At 33.6% G+C, this 21,683-nt stretch overlaps 1 protein-coding gene and 1 long non-coding RNA gene across 2 annotated transcripts in view; one reads left to right on the forward strand and one right to left on the reverse strand.

The window, feature by feature from the left end:
* LOC126875504 (uncharacterized) overlaps nucleotides 1–21,243 on the forward strand; it is a 258,579-nt gene extending 237,336 nt beyond the window's left edge. The window contains exons 2-3 of the mRNA XM_050638482.1: nucleotides 19,402–19,968; nucleotides 20,056–21,243. Of these exons, the coding sequence (XP_050494439.1) occupies nucleotides 19,425–19,968; nucleotides 20,056–20,384 (873 nt within the window). The 5' untranslated portion in view covers nucleotides 19,402–19,424 and the 3' untranslated portion in view covers nucleotides 20,385–21,243. The remainder of the gene's footprint in view (nucleotides 1–19,401; nucleotides 19,969–20,055) is intronic.
* On the reverse strand, nucleotides 1,045–16,347 carry LOC126875549 (uncharacterized). The gene is made up of 3 exons (XR_007693549.1): nucleotides 15,085–16,347; nucleotides 1,921–2,052; nucleotides 1,045–1,325 (listed from the first exon to the last, which is right to left on the reverse strand). It is a non-coding gene; the product is annotated as an uncharacterized LOC126875549 (long non-coding RNA).
* Nucleotides 21,244–21,683: the final 440 nt, after the last annotated feature.

Consider the following 21,683-nt stretch of genomic DNA (forward strand, 5'->3'; position numbering starts at 1 on the left):
ATTAACAATGACAGTTTCTATCGTAGTTAATATTATATTGGTTATTGGCCATGACGAAGGCGAATTTTGATAGCCCTGGTCGAGGTCGGTGGTCTGGATCTATAACAAATAATACTATATTAATATAGCAAAGAAATGTCGTAAATATCGATATCATTTGCAAGGCGATTCTTTTTGGGCATAGTGAAATTATGTTGATCAGTTTGTGGATATTAGGTTGAAATTAGATAATAAAGTTATAGATTTACCCGTTTTAAGGGATTGTTCAGGCGCCGTTAATTCACTGGATATGTCGCCCTGAAGCAGGATGTTTAAATTTTAGATCATATATTGTACTGATAGGAAGTATTTTATCGATACAATTATGAGTTTATTTGATTAAAATATGTAACGTAGTGTCTAGTCACCAAACGAATTAGTAGATCAGCCGTGAACAATGGCAGTAATTTGTATAATAACAAAGGATAAGCCAAATATAGCAGAATGACTCATCGGCTAGCGGGAGGTTGTGTCTAATTATCAAAAGCGAAAGAAATATGAAAGATCCTAGTTTGTAGGACTTGTTGACAATCAATGTCAACAATTTTTTCGTTTGGTCCATAGAATGTTTTGAGTGGGCTGTATTTCGACACACGACAAAATTGATAACGTAAATAAATCTTATATATTTGTTTCAAGAAATGATAGCTTGTTTGTGAGCGGTATCTTTAGACAGGTTGTTGAAAACTGGATGTTAATTCGGATTTTATATTTTCAATAACTTCGCATGAGTATTTTAGTCAAATCTAGCACGAATCGAACAGGTGAAAACAATCTATACGGCGTTCGTGCTGAGGTGGTATGGTGATAGGTGCGTAAGGAACTACTCTTGGTGTTTTTAACGAACAATAGTTTATTTAGAACTAATCAACAATCAGAGTTAACAATTAACAATTAACAATTACACTTAACAGACAACTGGTAACAACTAACAAATAACGATAGACACCGAGAGATCATTCGACGCGTTGCTATGCAAATAGTACCGAGGAGTTTCACATTTAATGGCGTAAGACAGACTGCCTGTGCTTTTGTTTCGGATCGCGCAGATTCTTCCCTTCGTAGCCCATCGATATCCCCCACTAGCGTGCATTCATTAGATGTGCCGCCAGTGCTGGCACGTGTATGCTCTTCCGAGAATTCGGCGGAAGGAGTGTGAAGATATCGATGGTACATTGGGCACGTCGGTGTTGCGCTTTGGCGGCGTCGCGCTTTGCATCCGGAGCCGTTGAAAAGTTCCGTGGCCCGTGCCGCCACAGTGCTTGGCAGGTTTTTATTTTGTTTACCTAGTGGATCGGTATGATAGAGTTCGAGACATGTGGAAAGTACGGCTTCCAGGCAAGCAGGGGCTGATTCAGCGCATTAAAATGAGAAGAAAATTTCGTATAAACGTTTTCGAGTAGACGCTTGCTTTGTGTCACAGTACTTTCTTACCTATCTTTAGAGAAATTACTCGAATCGACCAGTTCCAGTTTCTACGGAAACGCGAATGCGTCGCGTCATAGATCGTCCATCTTGTTCGAACAGCTTACACGAATTTGTCGAAAATTTTGATCGTCACGTCAACTAACGTTTTATAAGTAAGAGATTTTAAACGTCCCCGTATTTAATAATCGAACGGATTCGGATCCGAAGAGCGTATTGGTCCGGAAATAAGGCCAGCACGATTTATCTATTTTCCAAGAAATCGTTCATCTGTGTAATGTTTAGCATCGCAAAATAAGCTATAAGCGGAACGTATGGTCATATTAGGCATATTATGTTATATAAAATTTTCTTCTTATTTCAGTATTCAGAATCAACCTCTGCCATATTTTCCACCTGTTCTGATTCACCTTGTATAATATAATAACTCTATGATAAGCGCTTAATAATACATACAGTGAACTTGTACAGAGTAACGTTTGCTGACTGTCGGAGGCACATTGTTGCTGTCTATGCAAAGACAAGTGCCCATTTCTTGTCGAAGAACTCCAGTCAATTCTAGCGTTTCACCCACATAAGTTTTCAACGCTGAAACATGAAAATATATAGTCGTTATTTTTTAGCTTTGCCTCTATTTGATCTTCATCTTATCTGCTTACGCGCTTAATAATAGAACTAGGTTTGGTCTACGTAAAAAGTAACTTCTTTTTATTAAGACTCATATTTATTAAGATTTAATAAGATACAATTTATTAAGATACATGTAACGAAAGGCAGGAAGTAGTAACATTTTACGTGAATTTGCATGGATCGAATATGCTGATGTGCTTACGAATAAGAGAGTATTGATCGATAATTATTAAAGCCAATTGTTTGTGACATGGAAATAAGCAAAAGTCATTTTTAAGTTTAAAGATCTTTAGTTTAGTATTGAAATGTGTTTAATGTATTTTATCAAAAGTAGATAAAATAGGAATATTAAAAAGTTGTGTTTTGAAGACAAAATTTGACAAAAATGATGCATATACAAATGCTATCTGTGGTCATTAATATATTTTTTCGTTATCGACAGAACATTTTCCCTTGATTTTATTGACATATTGGATTAATCACTTCTTTAAGTTACTCCTTGTTGAAACAACATCAAAATCGTATATTGTTTCATGCTAAAAAATCTACTAAATCCATTGACAGTGAAACGATATTTCGTATACGGTTCTTACAAGAATTATTATTATTTAAGACTTAGGAAAACGTATATACAGTAGCCACGCACACTGTGCGTATTTCTGGCGCGCGTTTCCGTTCAGTGACAGTACTTCGGCGGACTGGATTGCCGAAGCGAAAGGGTTAAAAATATACGATAAAATCACATGTAGCTCTCTATTTGTCTAGTCGCTTTTGTAGCAATATCACTATGTCCTCTGACATACTTGAGGTTTCTTACAATTCACAAATTAAATGAACAACTGTGCAAGCGAAATCGCTGCTGTAGAATCCCCGCTTCTGTAGAATCAGTCGTATGGATTTCAAAATTTAGTGTGTCGCCGGGATTAGCGTTATCCAAAGTATACCACAGGAATAGAACATAAAGATATTTCTCAAAATTTGTTATTGCTGGTATGATATTGCTGAAATACAAGGCTGCAGTTTCTTAATGTCGTCAAAACATTCAGTTCTTTTTTGGTCAGTCACTTTTCGCGTGTGTCACGACCGGCATACTTCAAATCCGACGGACTGACGATAGAGATAAAGATGTGGCGGCACTCGGCGACAATGTATATCGCTGATGTGCCTAATGAACCATCAACATCCCAACGGTCCTTCCACCGAAGGTTCTAGAAGAAAGAGCACGTGGCAACGATCGCGGACGCCTAGCAAATGCATGGACGGTGGGGATGTTGAGGGATGACAAAAGAAAGTAATCGGATCCGATCGAAAGTAAAATCATAAGAGTCAGTCTTAGAAAGTCACGCCTAGAGTTCGGAAGTAGATTGTAAAGTGTATTGATGTTAGAAAAAAAATAAAGTTTTCTTTTTTTATTTTTTTACCTCAAATTCCTTTTTTATTTTGTTATTTTACGTGACACGTGCTTTGTATTGCTCTGTCGAATTTGAAAGTTTCTATTACGATAGCGGATGGTGCGAAAGACGCAAGTTTCTAGTATTTTAGAGATGTCTGAACGTCAGCTGCGTGATTATGTAACAAAAAATGGAGATATCCATTGAAATATTTTAACACGCAAGAGATTTCATGTTAAGACAATACACGCAAAGTAAATACACACGAATATAATAGTATATCCCTTTCGATGTCATTCGATTTTTGTGCCATTCATTTTTTCCCCGATATATTTGAGCGATTCGAGATAAACAGGATACACTTCTAAACAATTCCTCTCAAAAGTGGTAGGAATTAATATTTTTTCTACTGAAAACAAATAACTCTGGAAATATTGAAAATGTAAAAGAATAGGAAGCTTAAAATCCGTTCACTTGTCGATGCAATGAGCAGAACAATACATATTTGCGATAATAAGAAGAATATCTCTAATGATACTGTAGTATCGGGGAGAAGGGCCCAAGAAACGTCGAGCTAACTACAGACAATGTCGCGAGAGCCGAGGCGCTGTCGGCTCCATCAATGCATTACCGGGTCCTTCAAGTAAATAGCCTTGCCGAAAAGACCTACGTGACCCTGGCTACGAGCGTCTGCAGAACACGTGTGCGGTGGGCCTAGCAAAAGACAATAGAGTGCTACAACGGCCGGAGAGTCAGTCGAGAAGCAGAGTGCGAGTTGAGCGGACACGGAGTGTGAGTTGGCGTGCGACGATATTGTAGTCGGTCCTTTTGTTATTGAATATCACTTATTAAAATACACTAAACTTTGAACTCTACCATCATCACTTGTCCTTACTCTAAGAAACCATCAGTTACTACAATACTTTTAATACATCAAAAGGCAAATACTATAAAAAGATTCGACGCGCTCTTTGAATACAGCTACTATCAAGATGTATAAACATTAGTACACATAATTAGCCTAGATCGTGTCGAAGTAGTAAGTACGTATGTACTTTTGACGAATTTTTAAATTCAAAATTCTTTTGAAATCACATTTAAAATACAGTTATTCTTAGAATATGATTTAAAATATAATCTTCTTTCTACTTTTTGCGTAATTTATTACGTAAATCATTACTAAAGAAAGTTACTTTCCAGTTGTGTTACAAAGTAATCCACTTTGTACACAGGTATGTAATAAATTGCCAGAAACTTTGATGAGAACGAACTTTTTATTAAAAAAAAGTGACATCTTTCATGTATGATTTCCTCTTCAATCTAATATTTGCTTGGTAGTAGTATATCAAATATTTTTGAGCTAAAAGTAAGTAATAAATGTTCGGTAGGTTTATATGCGGAATGCATAAATAATTGTTATGAGTATTGAAAGTATTACATTTTTCTGTCTAAATCGTTTCGGTTCAATTTGGAAAATCTTATTCTGCGTGTGCAATTAATATCAGCAGCATGTCAACTCTAAAGTTTCATATCACGAAAAGAGTTTATGCAAAAGACGAATAAGAGTTAAGTTTGACATCGAGTAAAGAAAACCCAATTTGAAATTGATCTAACAGTGTTTTTCTAAATTATTTCTAGGTATTGTTCAATTTGTTCTTTTCTCAATATTGTTGGATTTAATTAACGCAGCGTCATATTTACGCTAATATCTGCTTGTTAAGCATAATTTTAATATATAATAACATGATCTATAACTCTTTACAATTTATATTTTATCATGGCATATGTTTTAGGATATTCTCCGGCTTCTTGTAATTTTTATTCATACCTATTCCACGTGTATCATGTTCTCTTTATTAACTTGAAACGTTTTACACGCACAGGTGTACGCGAGTACTATCAATTACACGTACATACAGAACTTCCTCAAGCTAATATTATCAACTCTAGAGCTATTAATAAATGTTCATAAAGGGGATACTTCTTCACGACATGTAGTTTAATAGTTTATTAACACATTGACTGCCACGCGTGTTTTCAAAAAAATCTGCGTCAGGCCACGCGTACAGCAGTACTAAGCGTTCTCTGCTAGGTGCTCCTATCGATATTTTAGTAATGCGAATCGCTCAAGTGATGGTCTCAAGAATGATCTTTCGTTTCGCTTGTTCGCTACATTAAAACCGCTAGCTGTTGTCGAATATAACGAAGGAAAGTGTGGTATAGATTATTCCGATCAAATGGTTTCTTATGCCACCACAATTAGAAAAGGAATCAAATGGTACAGAAAACTTGGCATTCAATTCCTTCTGGGAATTTCTGTTGTAAACGCTTTGACGGTTTACAAAATTGCAACAAGGAAAAATATAAGTATTGGAATATTGTTATTCTATAAATTTATTATTATTATGTTATTTTTATTTATTATTATATTATTTTTTTATTATTATTATTATTTATTATTATATACTGTTATTTTATAAATTCAGAAAGATAGTTATATCCACTGTATATACTACGTACATATATGTATAAAATATATGATTTTTTAGGAATATCTCTCTACTTTAAACTGTTACTAGCAAAGATACTTTGCAAGTAGCATTCTTATATGTTGGATTACAAGCTATTTCAATTAGCCTTGTAGTGAATATACTGTACAATATTTGTAATTTTAGCGAATGTCGTGATATTGTTCTGTAGGAGTACCAAAACATAGTTATCTTCTATTAGCAAATAAAATTCTATTTTTGATGAAATTTAGTAAAAAATATTAAAGTATCCGAGGAACAATTTCTTTTGCCTGCAAAAGTCACTTTGAGCAGGTGAAATCGAATCCTCAAGATTTTGATTAACTTGTGATGATCCGAGATACAGTAAAACTTTGCATCGCTCTATTGAAAAATATTTGTGCGCTAGGAATAAATCTCGAGTAAATAATGAGTTTACTATTTTAAAGATAAAACGTGTAACAGGCATTACATGTAAGAAATACAATGCGGGCAAAATAACAGCTCACTTAACATTTCTGTTAATTTCTAAATACATAGAATTTTTCACCAGATTTCACGCTTTTATTGGAACAAACAAATGAAAATGAACAATTCCGTGTAACATATTTCGGAGCCATATTGATCTGATATGTCAAACATATACATTGATATCTCGAAAATTAAAAATTATTTTCTAGAGTTGACATGTTGTTTCTCAGGTAAGTAAAATGTTTTTTAATGTATACTATATCTAATTTATTAAGTGTAATTACCAGTTATTTGCCCCACTTTTATAATTTCCTTTGTATATTATATACATTATAATCTAAAACGTATTTGTTCAACGTATTTGTCGTCCAATACCGATGATTTAGTCATAGACCGAATTTCTTTTACCTGTAAGTTCAATATTTTGGCAACTGAGACTAACTTAGAAGGTGTCCGTTTAATTTTTCTTCTACCTTTTCCATAGAAAAATGTCTGAAAGTCCAAAACAGAAAAGAGAGAAATGGTCAGAAGAGAACATGAATGGGGCTTCGAAGCTACTCTTCAAAAATAAAATGGCCCAAAGACAGGTCACTGAAGCTTTCAATGTTTCAAAAACGACGAATGTGAAGTCTGGGCACACGTCGAATGCGCAGATCAAGAAAATATTAAGTATTTTCCATACGATATACATAAAAATCAAATTTGAATAAGAATATGTATACTGACATCTAGAGGACTTTTTAAAACATTATTAACCATTTAGAGCAAAAGATCAAATAATTAAATAATTGATCGGTACTGGACGACAATTTTTCGTTTCCTACAAATTCCGACATTACTATTCTTGCACATTGTCAATTCGCCAATTCGTATTATTGAATTTCATAAAATTAATTTACCTACTTTTATCAAGTTCCATTTGTGCTATAAAGTCACTTTGTAAATTTTCATTTTTACCAACTCTAGCACAAGGTACTGTGCGACTCTCCCCTGCATCTTATTTTGTATGTGATTCGAAATCCAAATTATTCGATATTTTTCATACCAAACTACGATAAAGATTCTTAACAATTTCTGCAAGATTACCTATACTAGCATTTATGACGTTCCTGTCTCACAAGATCAATAACCAAGCCTTTTCCTCGATTCTTTTTCTCTGATGAAACGTTAAATAGTTTTCTTCCTTCTTTCTGTCCGGATGAATTTTATCTTTTTCGTAGGTCATTGATATCTGGTCGCTTTTTTAAATTACTTTTTCCGTAGTTTTCATGTCGCAATAAAGAGATTAAAAAATGCTGGATCAAAATTCTTAATGCTTTTCTCACCCACTCCGTACTGTTATCTTTCTGTTCATGTTCAAAATAGCGAATAGAGGTACATATAGAGGCGAATACTTCTGTGTTTAGTCTATTGACACCCCCTCCCTCTCGCCCCTTGATAAGGTTGACTCGTGTTAGATTACAATATCAGTTTGCCTAACAATCAGAACTACATGGAATTTTGGGGATATACAGGCTGAGTCTTCAACAGCAAACCACCTGAATAATTCTTTCAATTTTTTGAGACGCAGGGAAATGTTTGAAACAAAAGTTGTTTGGTTTCGAGGAGGCTATTACGCGATGGAAAAAGTTTTTCTCAGATGGACGCGTTTACGAGTTTTAAAGAACACTTTAATAGGCTTCGTTTTTTTTTAAGTGTAGCCGTGTAGTTTTGAATACCTATTTGTCCCATTGTTGCTCTTTTGAAGACGGATTTAAATATCGCGGTCATTTAAGGTCACTCAAGGTCATAAAACGTAGTAAAATAGTCCAATCGTAATGTGTGTCCAGAACGTAATGTTTCAATATTCCGAAACAAAGGAAAATGGATTTACCATTTTCAAGATAAGCGGCCCGTTTATAAAACACCATTAAACTAGGAGACGCAATCAATTGGAGAAAAGATAAATTTTCTGTGACTACTTATCGTACTCGAATTCGACTCTACATCTTCGTTACTTTGTCGAAATTGCTATGTATAATAATTATTAATTATGAATAACGAAAGAAATCCTTAACCGAAAAATACTTCGTTATTCAGTATTCGTTGTTTAATATAATTATAAAACACCAATCAATAATAACACAGGTACTTCACAGTGAGATATTTGAATTATTCATCTAATATAAAGAATAAGAATTTTGGAACAAGAAATTAAACGATTAGTACAAACATTCGATAATTGCACGAAAAAGTCCTCTACGTAGTTACACAGCCGTCGTGTCCACTTTGAGAAGGACAGATTTCCCTGAGGTATCGCGGAAATTTGGCGGTCCATTGCGATCAAGCAGTGTAACATGATCCAATATTATCAGTTATCGTTGAGACAATGTATCCGAGTAATCATTCAAAACTGAAAATTGCCTTATTTTAGGCTTTTTAAAATTAAATTTCCACTAACGCATTTGTAGGATTTCCCCGACTAAAATAAGATCAAACATGATATAATATGAATAATATTTAATTATCAATTATTAAGTAAGCAAATATGTTCCAAATTTTATCGTGTTTGGTGTCATTTTAACCAGTAAAACGCAAGAAACATATTAGCAAAAATTTCATTGATCAAAAATCGCAAATAAGAATCTTTCAACTTATCGCCAGCCTTTAACGAGGCTCTCTTTCTCTTTCATTCGCGTTGTCAATTTTGAGGAATAGAGTCTCCATAATTGTAACGTTTCAGTCCCGATTTTTGTGCAATTATCGAATGTAATTATTAAAATTGTATACACGACATATTACAAACATTGAATCGAATTTTTTTCTGCAAAACGTTATCGAACACGAAAAAACGAACACGAATAATCGAATCGAAAATTACTAAACGATCGGCTGTTGGATAAGTGTTTACTAAGAATCTGACTAAGTACACTCTCTTAAATGCAAATGACTCATTGAACTTTTTTGATATTAACTTTTTAATGAACGGCAATCCTCGAATAAAATCTTACTCAAACTGATAACATTAACAAAATATTTAAAAAATGTCAAAATCGGCGGTATCTCCTTTTTTTGTAAATATTTACCGGCTATTGAATCCATTGATTCTCGATTGCCTTATCTGTTTGCTTGTGTATATCTTTTATATATACATAGATGGATACACAAATAAGTTTCGTCTATGGCGAGATCAATTTAGCCACCTGAGTAACCAGCTATCTTTCGAATCAACAGATACAATACCGATACAATGATACGACATGCGATGTACATACTAGAAACGTTACAGATTGAATCAATGAATTAATGAATTAATGAAGAGTAGCTGCTAATCATTGGTAGGATACACGCTTGTTAAAGATCGAAGATGTCCCTGAATTAATTAGCTTTGAAATTAAAAGGTTAGGTATGTGGGAGATTTTGCGTTTGAGGAAAATTATTCGAAGATAGCAATATGGTTGATGATACGGAAGTGTAGGGGTAATAGGGTGAATGCAACGAGCAATGTATAATAAACAATTGATAATTGGTAATAATGTATAAATAATTCGTAACGATTAAGAATAGAAGCAGATAGTAATATTTAATTAGAACCCATGTTTTTTTTTCAACTTCCAATTTATGTTCCTTTGATAGCAAAAACTAAAATAGAATTGATTATAATAAATTTTGAATATAGAGATTGAAAATTGAAATGGTTTATCAATTGGGCTGATTTCAAACTAATCTCGTAAAAAAGTTGTAAAGGGGGAAAATATAGCTTTAAGAAATACGCAATTAGTCGAGTGTTTACGGTACGTGCCAATAACAAGACAAGCTTTTGACTTTTGGAGAAGTCGACTGTAACAAAAATATATTATATTATATTATATTATATATTATATTATATATTATAGCTATAATTTTAGCAGATACTGTTTATCTATTTCGTTTTGCGTGTTTTAACGTCCTCATGGTGTATCGTATAGTAATTAATGCATCAGATTATATTGTAATATCGGAAAATAAGGATAGAAATTTTTTTTTCGATTACTTACAATTTATTAATATTAAATTGAATATACAAATATAAATTGGACAGAGAACGATATTTATTTAACGGAACTAAATGCAATACTCGTATCTATATCAAATAACTTTACAGTTATTTGATCACTCTCGTCACAACGAATCTAACACACACACTCTCTCTCTCTAACAACTCTATCAATTCTCACGACTCTACTCTTCGACAACTCGAAACCTCTAACGACTCTACTCTTCGACAACTCGAAACCTCTAACGACTCTACTCTTCAACGATTCAATTAGCTCTGACTCTCGCAACACACTCGCTTTTCGACTCGCATACTCTGACCTCTCGGTCATCGCTCCTTGAACCCGAAACCGTCCTTCTGCTCTAGCGTTCTTTATTGTTTTTTCTCATATCTCTGTAAGAACTAGGTGACTTTAGTCACATAGGCGCTCTTAAATGTAAACGAACCACAGAAGGACGACGTACACGGTTTTTTCTATTTTCAACCGATCTCTAATTCAAATTTATTCTACGATATTACAATATACATATTGGTGTTTGTAGGTAACACGTTATACAGAGTGGAGAAGCAGCATCAAATTGTCACGATTGCAAAATAAAATGAGTGAACGGCTGGTGAACGAGCAAAATACTCGTACAATAACAAGTGAATGTAAAGGGAGCTCTAAATTCCAAGAAATTCCATTTTATCAGCCGAACAAAATGTATAATCTGATAATGTTTTGAGGATAGTAAGTTAGGCAGGCGAAAAAAACAGGTGTTAACGATCAAGTATAACAGATACACAGTAGTAAATATTCAACAATTTTTCAACCGTAATGTATTTATACACAAATCTGCGTACTTTGTATCAAAGTTTCTGTTGAAAATGACAACGTGAGTTCGTGCTCGCCATCCATATGCAGATGCGTTAGTGATAAGAAATAGTAACTAGAGGATGATGCTAGTTACAATCGATAGATTTAATCGATAGGCTTAAGATGCTTTTTTGTTTTTATCCCTAGTTTTTGTAAGCGTGTGCAATAAAGGCTTTTTTTGGCTCAGAACGGTGTAATAGATTTATCCATTCAATAAAATAATAACTACTCTGATCTTACCTCTGAGTATAGAAATAACAACAGTTTCGATACATATATTTTTATGTACAGCATGTATAAAAAGTGTCAGGGCGTATAAGTGTCCACTAGCGTGATTTCGGAGGATCGGAGCCTCTGGATCGATTGATTCATGCAAAATTTTGTAAAAATTGACGTTTGCTGGCACCGTATGCTACTTAGCACGAGGATCAAATGGAACTTTACTGGGAAAGTATATTTGGATACCATGATGTGCAAGATATTATTCTTGTATATGTAGGATTTGTATACATTTTTGTATACATTTGTATACTTTTTTTAATCAATTTAATCCTCATTTTATCAATAAATCCAATTATTTTGCCATCTATCTCTATTACCGACTATCGAATTGTTCGTTGTTCCAAAAATGTGTTGCGCGCAATACTGGGCACTATTAAATAAATTTTCATTTAAATAATTGTTTAAATGTTAAAAGACAGAAATAAATTATTTGCAATTTCAACAAGTTTAAATATATTATTTAAAATAATGAGATTAATTGTTATTTACAAATTTTATTTTCTATTATTCTAAAAGAAAGCTAATAAAATCAGAATCTTTGTTTGAAAGTCTTTTTTCACACAGTAGATAATTCTGTAATAATGTGAAATCACACTGATTGCTCCATTCTGTTTATCACGGGCTATCCCACCTGCTAACGAAAACTTGTTGTTTTCTCGTTAATGTCACATTGCTTACTTTCTATCTGACTGCGAAATATAAACTTGTTGCGAATAATCTCGATGTAAGACCCAATGGAATTTCAACGTCATTTCTCCAGAAAACGGTTCAATTGCGACTCATAGCTTATTTTCTAAAGTTGGCAAGTTGGTCCTCGCGATGAGTAGACGTTTGTAAAACTGTATCATCTAGAGTTGTAGAATTAAGGTGGTCCGGTCAAATAAGTGTATTTTTTATATACTCTGTACATATACAGGCTTTTCCAGAATAATTCCATACCGCCAGACAGGATAAGACGTCAAACAAGAAAAAAAACATTTTTCTTTTCTTCAGCTTATTTTTGCGCGTAAACTTTTTGTATTTAAAGCTAAAGTTTGAAATAGTTGTCGATACTCTGTCACACTGAACGTATTTCATTGTAAGCTAGCTCAAGCAGAAACAAAGCCTTATACAAGAAAACTTCATCCTCTTCCTTTGACTTACTTTTGCATACAGAAAAATCTGCAGTCTAAGTGTGCTATCCTGAGATTCCTTGATTATACATATCTTTTCTAAATTTTTCGTTTCTGTTAACAAAACTTCCATAAATGATAAAGTGCAGGTATTTCTAAAGGGAAAAAATGTAAAGAAACTAAAATTAACGCCCAAACACCCAAAATTTCAACATTAACCCGCCATATATATATTGTTAAATATGTAAATTCGCACGTTCGTGGGGAGACGCGATCTCGAGGAAGTGCGCCAACGGGAGTCGTAAATTCCCGTTACGATTGACTAATCGACGCCACGAATCGTTCAATCCCTTATTTCTTTTGGGATAATAAGGGTAGTTAACTTGAAGAGAACGCTGCTATTAACAGGTTATTATATATGTCGGAGATGAAAGGAAAACCGGAGCCTTCCCTTTGCAATTTTGAGGAAGCCTTCTAATGCTTTAGCCTAGATTTTATCATAACTGTAATTAAGCAATTGTCATTTGTAATTGTTTGACATTTGTGAAAGCGAAAGTGGGTTCGAGGTGACAACTGGTCGCCGAACGTAGCCACGGTCACGGGATAAACGTTTTGCCTGACGAAGGTGTGGATCGGTTGTATTGTTCTCCCTAGAAATCACATAGAATTGTACTTTAGAGATGCTGATATAATGGGACACACGTTGTATTAGGAATCAATCTCCAGACAGAAACAGGTAGTCCCATATAACGTAATACGTTATAACGTCATCCCATATAACGTAATAAGTTATAACGTCATACCATATAACATAATACGTTATACCGTCATACCATATAACGTATTACGTTATAACGTTATAACGTTATAACATATAACGTAATACGTTATAAAGTTATATCATGTAAAGTAATACGTTACAACGTTATACCATATATCGTTACATATGTCACGACCGGCATACTTCAAATCCGACGGACTGACGATAGAGATAAAGCACTCGGCGACAATGTATATCGCTGAAGTGCCTAATGAACCATCAACATCCCAACGGTCCTTCCACCGAAGGTTCTAGAAGAAAGAGCACGTGGCAACGATCGCGGACGCCTAACAAATGCATGGACGGTGGGGATGTTGAGGGATGACAAAAGAAAGTAATCGGATCCGATCGAAAGTAAAATCATAAGAGTCAGTCTTAGAAAGTCACGCCTAGAGTTCGGAAGTAGATTGTAAAGTGTATTGATGTTAAAAAAAAAATAAAGTTTTCTTTTTTTATTTTTTACCTCAAATTCCTTTTTTATTTTGTTATTTTACGTGACACATACATCGACACTCTGTGTTACCACAGATTTTATACGAAATAGTGAAATTGGAAATCAAATACTGTATTCAGAGTTAAAATATAATGCTATATGGAAATGAAATAGCACTTCAAAGACTTGATAGATTTCGTTAATAAAATAAAGCAAAATAAATCTTTAATTCACTCACTATGAATTTATGGCATTGATTAAAATCAATGAATGTAGAGTTACTTCCGATTAAGGGTACAACTGTTATAAATTAAGAGCATAATTACATTGAATTAATGGGAAAATGTTGTTATAAATTATTGTTATAACTGTTAAGAATTAATGATATAATTGTTTTAGATTAATGGCTTAAATGTTATAAATTAATGGCTTAAATGTATAAAATAATAGTTCAAATATTGTAAATTAATGGCTAAGATGTTGTAAATTAATAGCCTAAATGTTATAAATTAATAACTTAAATGTATAAAATAACAGTTCAAATGTTGTAAATTAATGACTTAGATGTTGTAAATTAATAACTTAAATGTTATAAATTAATAGCACAAATGTTGTTGAGAATTGTGGATCTTTGAAGTCGAAATAATGTTATAAGAACACTAAATTTATACTGAGGATTAATTTTAAAATAGTAATATATTTATTTCATGGACGATTTCTTATATATTCATCGATACACACTTGCACGCGTCTCAGCACTTTCTTCTATACCCGACTGTTAACCGACTGGACAGTTTACATTCATCTGTTTTCGAGACGCCGCGCACACACATACATCCACACGCTGATGTTCACATACAAGTATCTCTACTACACATTTAACCCAGTCCAACACAGAAAATTATACATATCTCAACAAATGTTATAAATTAATAGTTTAGACGTTATAAATTAATTGCTTATATGTTATATATTAATGGCTTAAATGTTATAAATTAATAGCTTAAATATTATAAATTAATTTCTCAAGTATTGTAAATTAATGGCTTAGACGTTATAAACTACTAGTTACAATGTTGTTATTTGATATTTTTTTTATTTACCTTATATTTAAATTCTTCTTGGATGTTCACTGTCCGGAATTTCAGGCACGAAAGAGCTCGCGCGCGACTTCCGCGTTCCTTATATATCTTGACAAGGTGTCGAGATGTCAATCAAACGTTAACGATCTCTTGACATAGCAAAGGAGGGGTTTTCCATTGTAACAAAATCAAATTGAACAATTTCTTAATTTTTATCGTAAATTGGCGCCTTCGACGATTTAATACGGTATCCATTTTTATCATTTTAATAGTTTCTACAAACTAAGACTAAATTCACACCTCCTTGATACTAGTTTTCGACTATCAATTAGTTTGAACAAAAAGGGAAAAGAGCCTAACGGCAGTCGATGACGTTACTGTGAAATATGTTATGGTATTTAAATAATCAGCCAGATAAAATTCATATTAATCCTTATATTATATTATCGATATTCGTTCATTTACTCGTGCTAATTACAAAATAAAATGTTCTCTTTTCTTGAATAACACCGACATCACCGTCTGCGATATTTAAATTTCTTATTTAATGCTTATTTAAAAGTCAGGTACCTTTTTAATTCCTCTCAAGTTAAACGAGTAAATTTACTCGTTATAGTTGTAACATAAAATGGCTATTTTCTTCAATACCACTTGCATCGCTGTACGTGATACAAATATTAATTATGTATCGAATAATATGTACCAATTGGCTGTAATCGCGGTTAGGTATTTCTTCGTTTGATCTATCAAGAGATCTATTAGGCTATTAGCGAAACACTTATTGATTCCTCAAAGATGTATCTTAACTTAAATCTTAAAGATTAACTAAATGATTATATTTGATTAGTATTCGACAGTGTCTATCATATTCAGCCATCTTCTTTTATAATTGATACTGCTCGGATCAATTATTTTATAATAAATTGCAGATTATGCCACGGTATATTATAAGATATTTGTCTATAGCTCTTTTTTTCTAATTCATTGATTTTATTATTAGTCTCGTTGGTTTTTCCTGTGAGTATCTGCTGTACGTACATTGGAAATACATAATGGATACGTACATTATATATATATTTTAAAATATAAAAATAAAAAATTAACAATACTATTATAAATATTGCTATTATAATTAATTAATAATAATTTAATTAGATAATTAAATTAAAATAATTTATAAATATTTAACGTAATAAAATAAAATTTTTTAATAAAATTGATAAAAATTGAATTATCTTGTATATAAGTATATATTAATATATAATTATTAATTTTAAATATATTAATTTTAAAATCTTTATACATACATTTAATTTTATAAAAAAAATTAAAATATAAATATAAATATTTTAACTTTAAATTGAAAAAAATGTATTATATATAATTAATTATTTATATATAAAAATTAATATAAATTATAAATATTTTATTATCTTGAGATATATAATTAAATTATTATTAATAATAGGTAATATTAATTTATAATTACTTATTTATTTATATATATATATACGTCGGGTTTACATTAGAATTAGGGTTAGGGGCGTGAAACGAATCTTCGTTTGGGTTACACGTTGTCGTTATGCAATAGAGAAGACATTGACTAGTGCAAATACGATTACCATAGAACCGGACAAGTAACCGTGGTTATTAGATATTCGAGAGACTAATGACAATGATCCTAGGTTCAATAACGAATCCGCGGACAACGGGACGGTAGTCGTACGCACTCGCAAAAAATCTAAGTCGGATTCTGTGTTAATATTCGCTGACCGTAAGGAGTTAATCCTTTTTTGTCGATGAGACCGCAAGAGAGAGAGAGACTTTCCGACCCGGTGATACCCCAGAGGAAAAATATGACGGGGTGTGTCTAAGGACACGAAATCATCGGATTCGTCGGGGACATCCTACGTTCGGAAAGTAAGGGAAATTGACGTTGCTGCTAATTGGCCAATCTCCATATCGGTAGTTAGAAAAGGATGCTAGCCGCCCTTGAGGGAGGGTTGCTAGTGGGAGACGTCGTTCGTGGAAAAATAGGTCTCTCCTGTCTTCCCGTAACTGGGACAAAGACTGTGTATCTGTTGAAGGATTTTAGGTAACTAGATATTAGTGTTTATGACGGTCCTCGGGCTAGCCGATCGCGTACTGTGGAGACGCGTCGACATCTGGTAAACATCCTGCCCGGAGAATAGGATCTGCGTGTGGCGAGCTACGGGACAGAAACCGTTGGAATGTTTACTGCCATGTGCCGCTACAAATCTTTCTTTTAAGGAGAGCTATAGGATTACTTAATGCCTTTGTTAGATGGAGAGTTCGTCCCGTTGACCCTGTGACACCAATTACCTCTCAGAGAAAAGACATCGACTCCCGACTGTCGGACGCCAACGCCGCGACGCATCTTAGTCCCCATCAGAGATAAGGCCCCAACCCCGACTTTCGGACTCCTTGGAATCCACACCAAACCCCCCAACATCCCCAAGCCAGGGTGTATATAAGCCGAGACTTCACCCAGCCCGGGGAGTTCTCGTTCTAGTTGCTGTTCTTGTACAACACCCCTTTCTCTGTTCAACGTTATTCTACTGTAAGTGCCAAAGTCATAATAAAGTTCGATAAAAGAGAATTAATAGTTGGGCTACGACTCAGCTTTCTTTTCTCTCGCAACCCAAGTACCAACTTTACGTGACATTTTGGCGATCCGTGCCCGGATCCATCAACTTCAAGGAAACGAAATTACGCATTTCGGCATACGTGCATCATTGACGATTGAGGGATCAGCGGACCTCTGCAGATCAGCTCACTTTACGTGAAAACGACTTCTACGGAAAGCGGACTACGGTCATCACCAAAACTGAAACTGGTCACAAAAAGAAGAATATTCAGGTAAAGAACTGGATTCTTTTAAATATTATATACTCGTCACAATAGCTTCGCTAGTACAGATTCCAACAACAGTACAATAACCACTATGAGCAAAAAATCAGAAGACACATCTTCTGTTAGCCCTATGGCTACTGGTGTGGATCCAAGTATTCGGGCCATACTAGACGCTATGCAGAAGCAGAACGAAATCAAGTTAAGAAAACTGTTAAAAGAGACTGTTTCGATCATTCGCGGAGAGACGCGATCGCGAGATATCACGTCAACGAGAGTTGTAAGTTCTCGTTACGATTAAACAATCGACGCCACGAACTGATCGATTCCCTTATTTCGATTATGATAATAAGGGTAGTTTAATGAAATTTCACAAAATTAACACAACTAAATTAATGTTTATTGCAACAACTTATTAACTAGAAAGATATAAATGGAACAACAAAAAGAAAATGTGACTACGTAATGCGCGATATAAGATGTGTGTTGACTGTTTGGCTTCTCGAAATGTTCTGATTTTTTCTGGAAGGCGACCCCCACTACCTTCGGATCACGCCACATTCTTTTACGCCAGATAAAATAACGGCCACGAATCGACGTTTCTGGAGGTCGCCCTGCTTAATGAACCATGCGCTTGCCACTACAATGTTTGTTTTGCCGGGCAGCCGCGACGATCCGTCTGCGACATTATAGTGCCGCGACCGACAGTTAAGAATATAATCTATGGCAAGCCGCATGGCGTAACAGAGACTATTAAAGCAGCGACTAGTCGGAGTTATCAGGGTAGTTTAGTTTCTAATAATTTGAACAAAAGCTTGGAGAAAACAGACGTTACTGTAGGAAATGAAGAAATGGTTTTGAAAGAATTTTCAAAAGAATTGCAGTCTAATGTAGAAAATTCTTATGAAAAGAAAGTATCAATTGACACCGCTTCACAGGATTATATTTTCATTAAAACAGACTTAATGTTTGATGTCAATAGCTCAACAGAATACCAGAAAGAGTCTGTGAAACGAAGGAAAGAAGATATTGCGGTATTGTATAATGATTTGTCACCATCTTCGTCACAAGATACTCAAAATTTACAAGAATGGTTTGACAAAAAAAGTAAAAGTTTAGGAGAAGCAGAAAAAGATCATAACAAGAAGGATAATATTTCAATGAGAAATATTTTGGACGGCGATACAAATAAAGAAAACCAAATTGAAACGAAGGAATTAGAAGCAGTTAGTAAATCAACTGCTGAAAATGATACAAAATCAATAGACAACGTTGAACAAAATATATCATTAGAATCCATACAAAAAGCAAGAGATAATGCTTACAATAATGAACATTTGCTTATAGAAGAAGACCAAATGATGACAGCGAAAAATGCGTGTGACACTACAGAATCAAAAACTTCAGCAGATCTTATGTCGAGAAATTTAGATGCTAATAGACAAGAGAAGTCTTTAGAGAATAAAGATGACAAGAATCCATCTCCATCTATGTTAGATAGTAGTAAACGGAGCAGTCGTTATAATGTTGCTGCAAAGCCTGCTACTTCGCCAAAATTTGAAGAAATTGTTTATAATCAAGCCAGACAATCAAACACAAATAAAATTTTGCGAAGCGCTTTAAAGACGAAATTAATCGAAGACAAGTGTGAAATAATTAATAAACAAAAGGCATCGGAAAATGTAGAAAATAAATTTGCCAAAGAAGAAAAAAGAGGTGTTAAACAAAAATCAATTTCAGATAGTGAAAACGAAACAACTGATACTCGTCAACGAAGGGAAGTTCTTTTAACGAACACAGCTAGTGATAGCGATAGGTATAAATCTGTAGAAAATGATAATGCAGTAACGGGTGTAATAGCAACTGATGAAGCGAAACATAGAGGCAGACCTAGGAGATCGGATAAAGTCGAAGTTAAAAAAGATGAAGATACAAGGAAGATCCTACAAAATGAGAAGGGTGGATTAGAAGAACAAAGAAAACTCGAAGAAGATACAAAAGAAGAAACTACAGAGACAGAAGTCAATTCAAAAGGTATATTCAATAATAAGTGCGATTTACTTGATACCGAAAGAGCTATTGAAATTAATGATACGGTTCAAGATATTAAATTTACTGAAGGTAGAAGCCGCACTCAAAATGATATGGAAGATGTAGTAGAAGATTCACAAGAATTATCTAATAAAAGTAAGTTATCAGAAATAAGGATTGCACTTAACAAAATTGAATATACAAAAACTATTTTACGGAATAAAAAGAATTCATTAGAAAGAGAAAGAGGAGTAAGGGAAAAGAAGAAAATGTACAGACAGAAATTATTTCAAAAAATATATCAGATGATAAATGTGATTTGCTTTAGAAAAAAAAAAAAAATATTATCCACAAACTACATTAGGAATTTATCTATTTTAGTGAGGAGAAAGAGAAAGGATAGAGGAGTTGATCAATAGACTGTGGCTTTTGAAGCGTTTATGAAAAACTTACAATTTTAATAAAATATTCAATGTAAAGTCTTTGTTATAATATTCAAATAAATAGATGAAAAAAAAACTGAATTTGCATAATTACTCATGGCTTATTGATCAATCATGCGACTCGTTCAGAGGTAACTCGAGTTGTAAAGGCGACAATTTATTAAAAATGGTATATCTGACGTACGATGCATTTGCTCATGTTAAACTATTTAAATAAGTATAAAAATCACGCGAAAAAAAATCTACTGAAAATAATGTTGAACTAGTTAATAATAATAAATCATATAGTGAAACACAAACCTTAAATCAAGATTTTAAGTTCAACAAAAAAAAAAAAAGAAAAAAAGAAGAAAGAAGTTGATAAAATGACAGCAACATGTAGCAGCAGGCGAGAGAAAATAAACCAAATTTCTAAAAGAAGAAACGATGCTCAAGAACTCGAAATTTCTCGAGTGGATATGCTAAACAACGAATTTAATGAACAGTTGAAAGAACGTGAAACAGCAATAGAAGACTTACATCAAATGTTAAAGCATCAATAGGAAATTCATAAAGTTACCTTAAATGAAGCAAGTTTGAAAATAGGAGAACTCTCTGATAAAATTAAATGTTTTAAAGGAAAAGATAGCCAGATACCGAAACGTAATAAATTACTCGAAGAAGAACAGAATAAATGGAGAAGTTTAGAAAAAATGATTACAGAAAGACTTGAAGAAGAAAAATCCCGTTAGGAAACAGCTGAAGACGAAGTGAGAAAGCTTTCCAAATATAACGAGCAACTTCTAAAAGATTATCAAGAAATCCATAAAAAAAAAAAGAGAGAGAGAAAGGAAATACGCTGAGGTTGTTCATCATAATCACAGGTAAATAATTAAACATGTACCTCAACTGAAAGATAAAATCAATCGACAGGATTTATATGCGAAGAACATAAGAACACAATATATAGAACAGCACAAGATGATCGAAAAATTGAGAGCAAAAGGAAAACGTGTGCATAATAAAGGTAAAGAGAACACATAATGTATCTCCACCAGGGGCATGATCCAAAATTAAATAATAAAATAAAAGGTTTTGTTACTGAAAAGTTAGAGAGATTTCATGACAGCAAAAGCATTGCCTGTGCAGAGTGCAGTGTATCAATGTGCACTAAAAATGCAAGCAACGTGACGATTACTTTTAGAACACCACAAGCACCAGGAAAACACAATCAAGACCAAACAAGATCAAATTCAAAAGTGAAGTTACGTGAGCTTATTACTGCTAACGACCAAA

The sequence above is a fragment of the Bombus huntii genome, chromosome 18, assembly GCF_024542735.1.
Source record: "Bombus huntii isolate Logan2020A chromosome 18, iyBomHunt1.1, whole genome shotgun sequence".
NCBI classification, from domain to species: Eukaryota; Metazoa; Arthropoda; class Insecta; order Hymenoptera; family Apidae; genus Bombus; species Bombus huntii.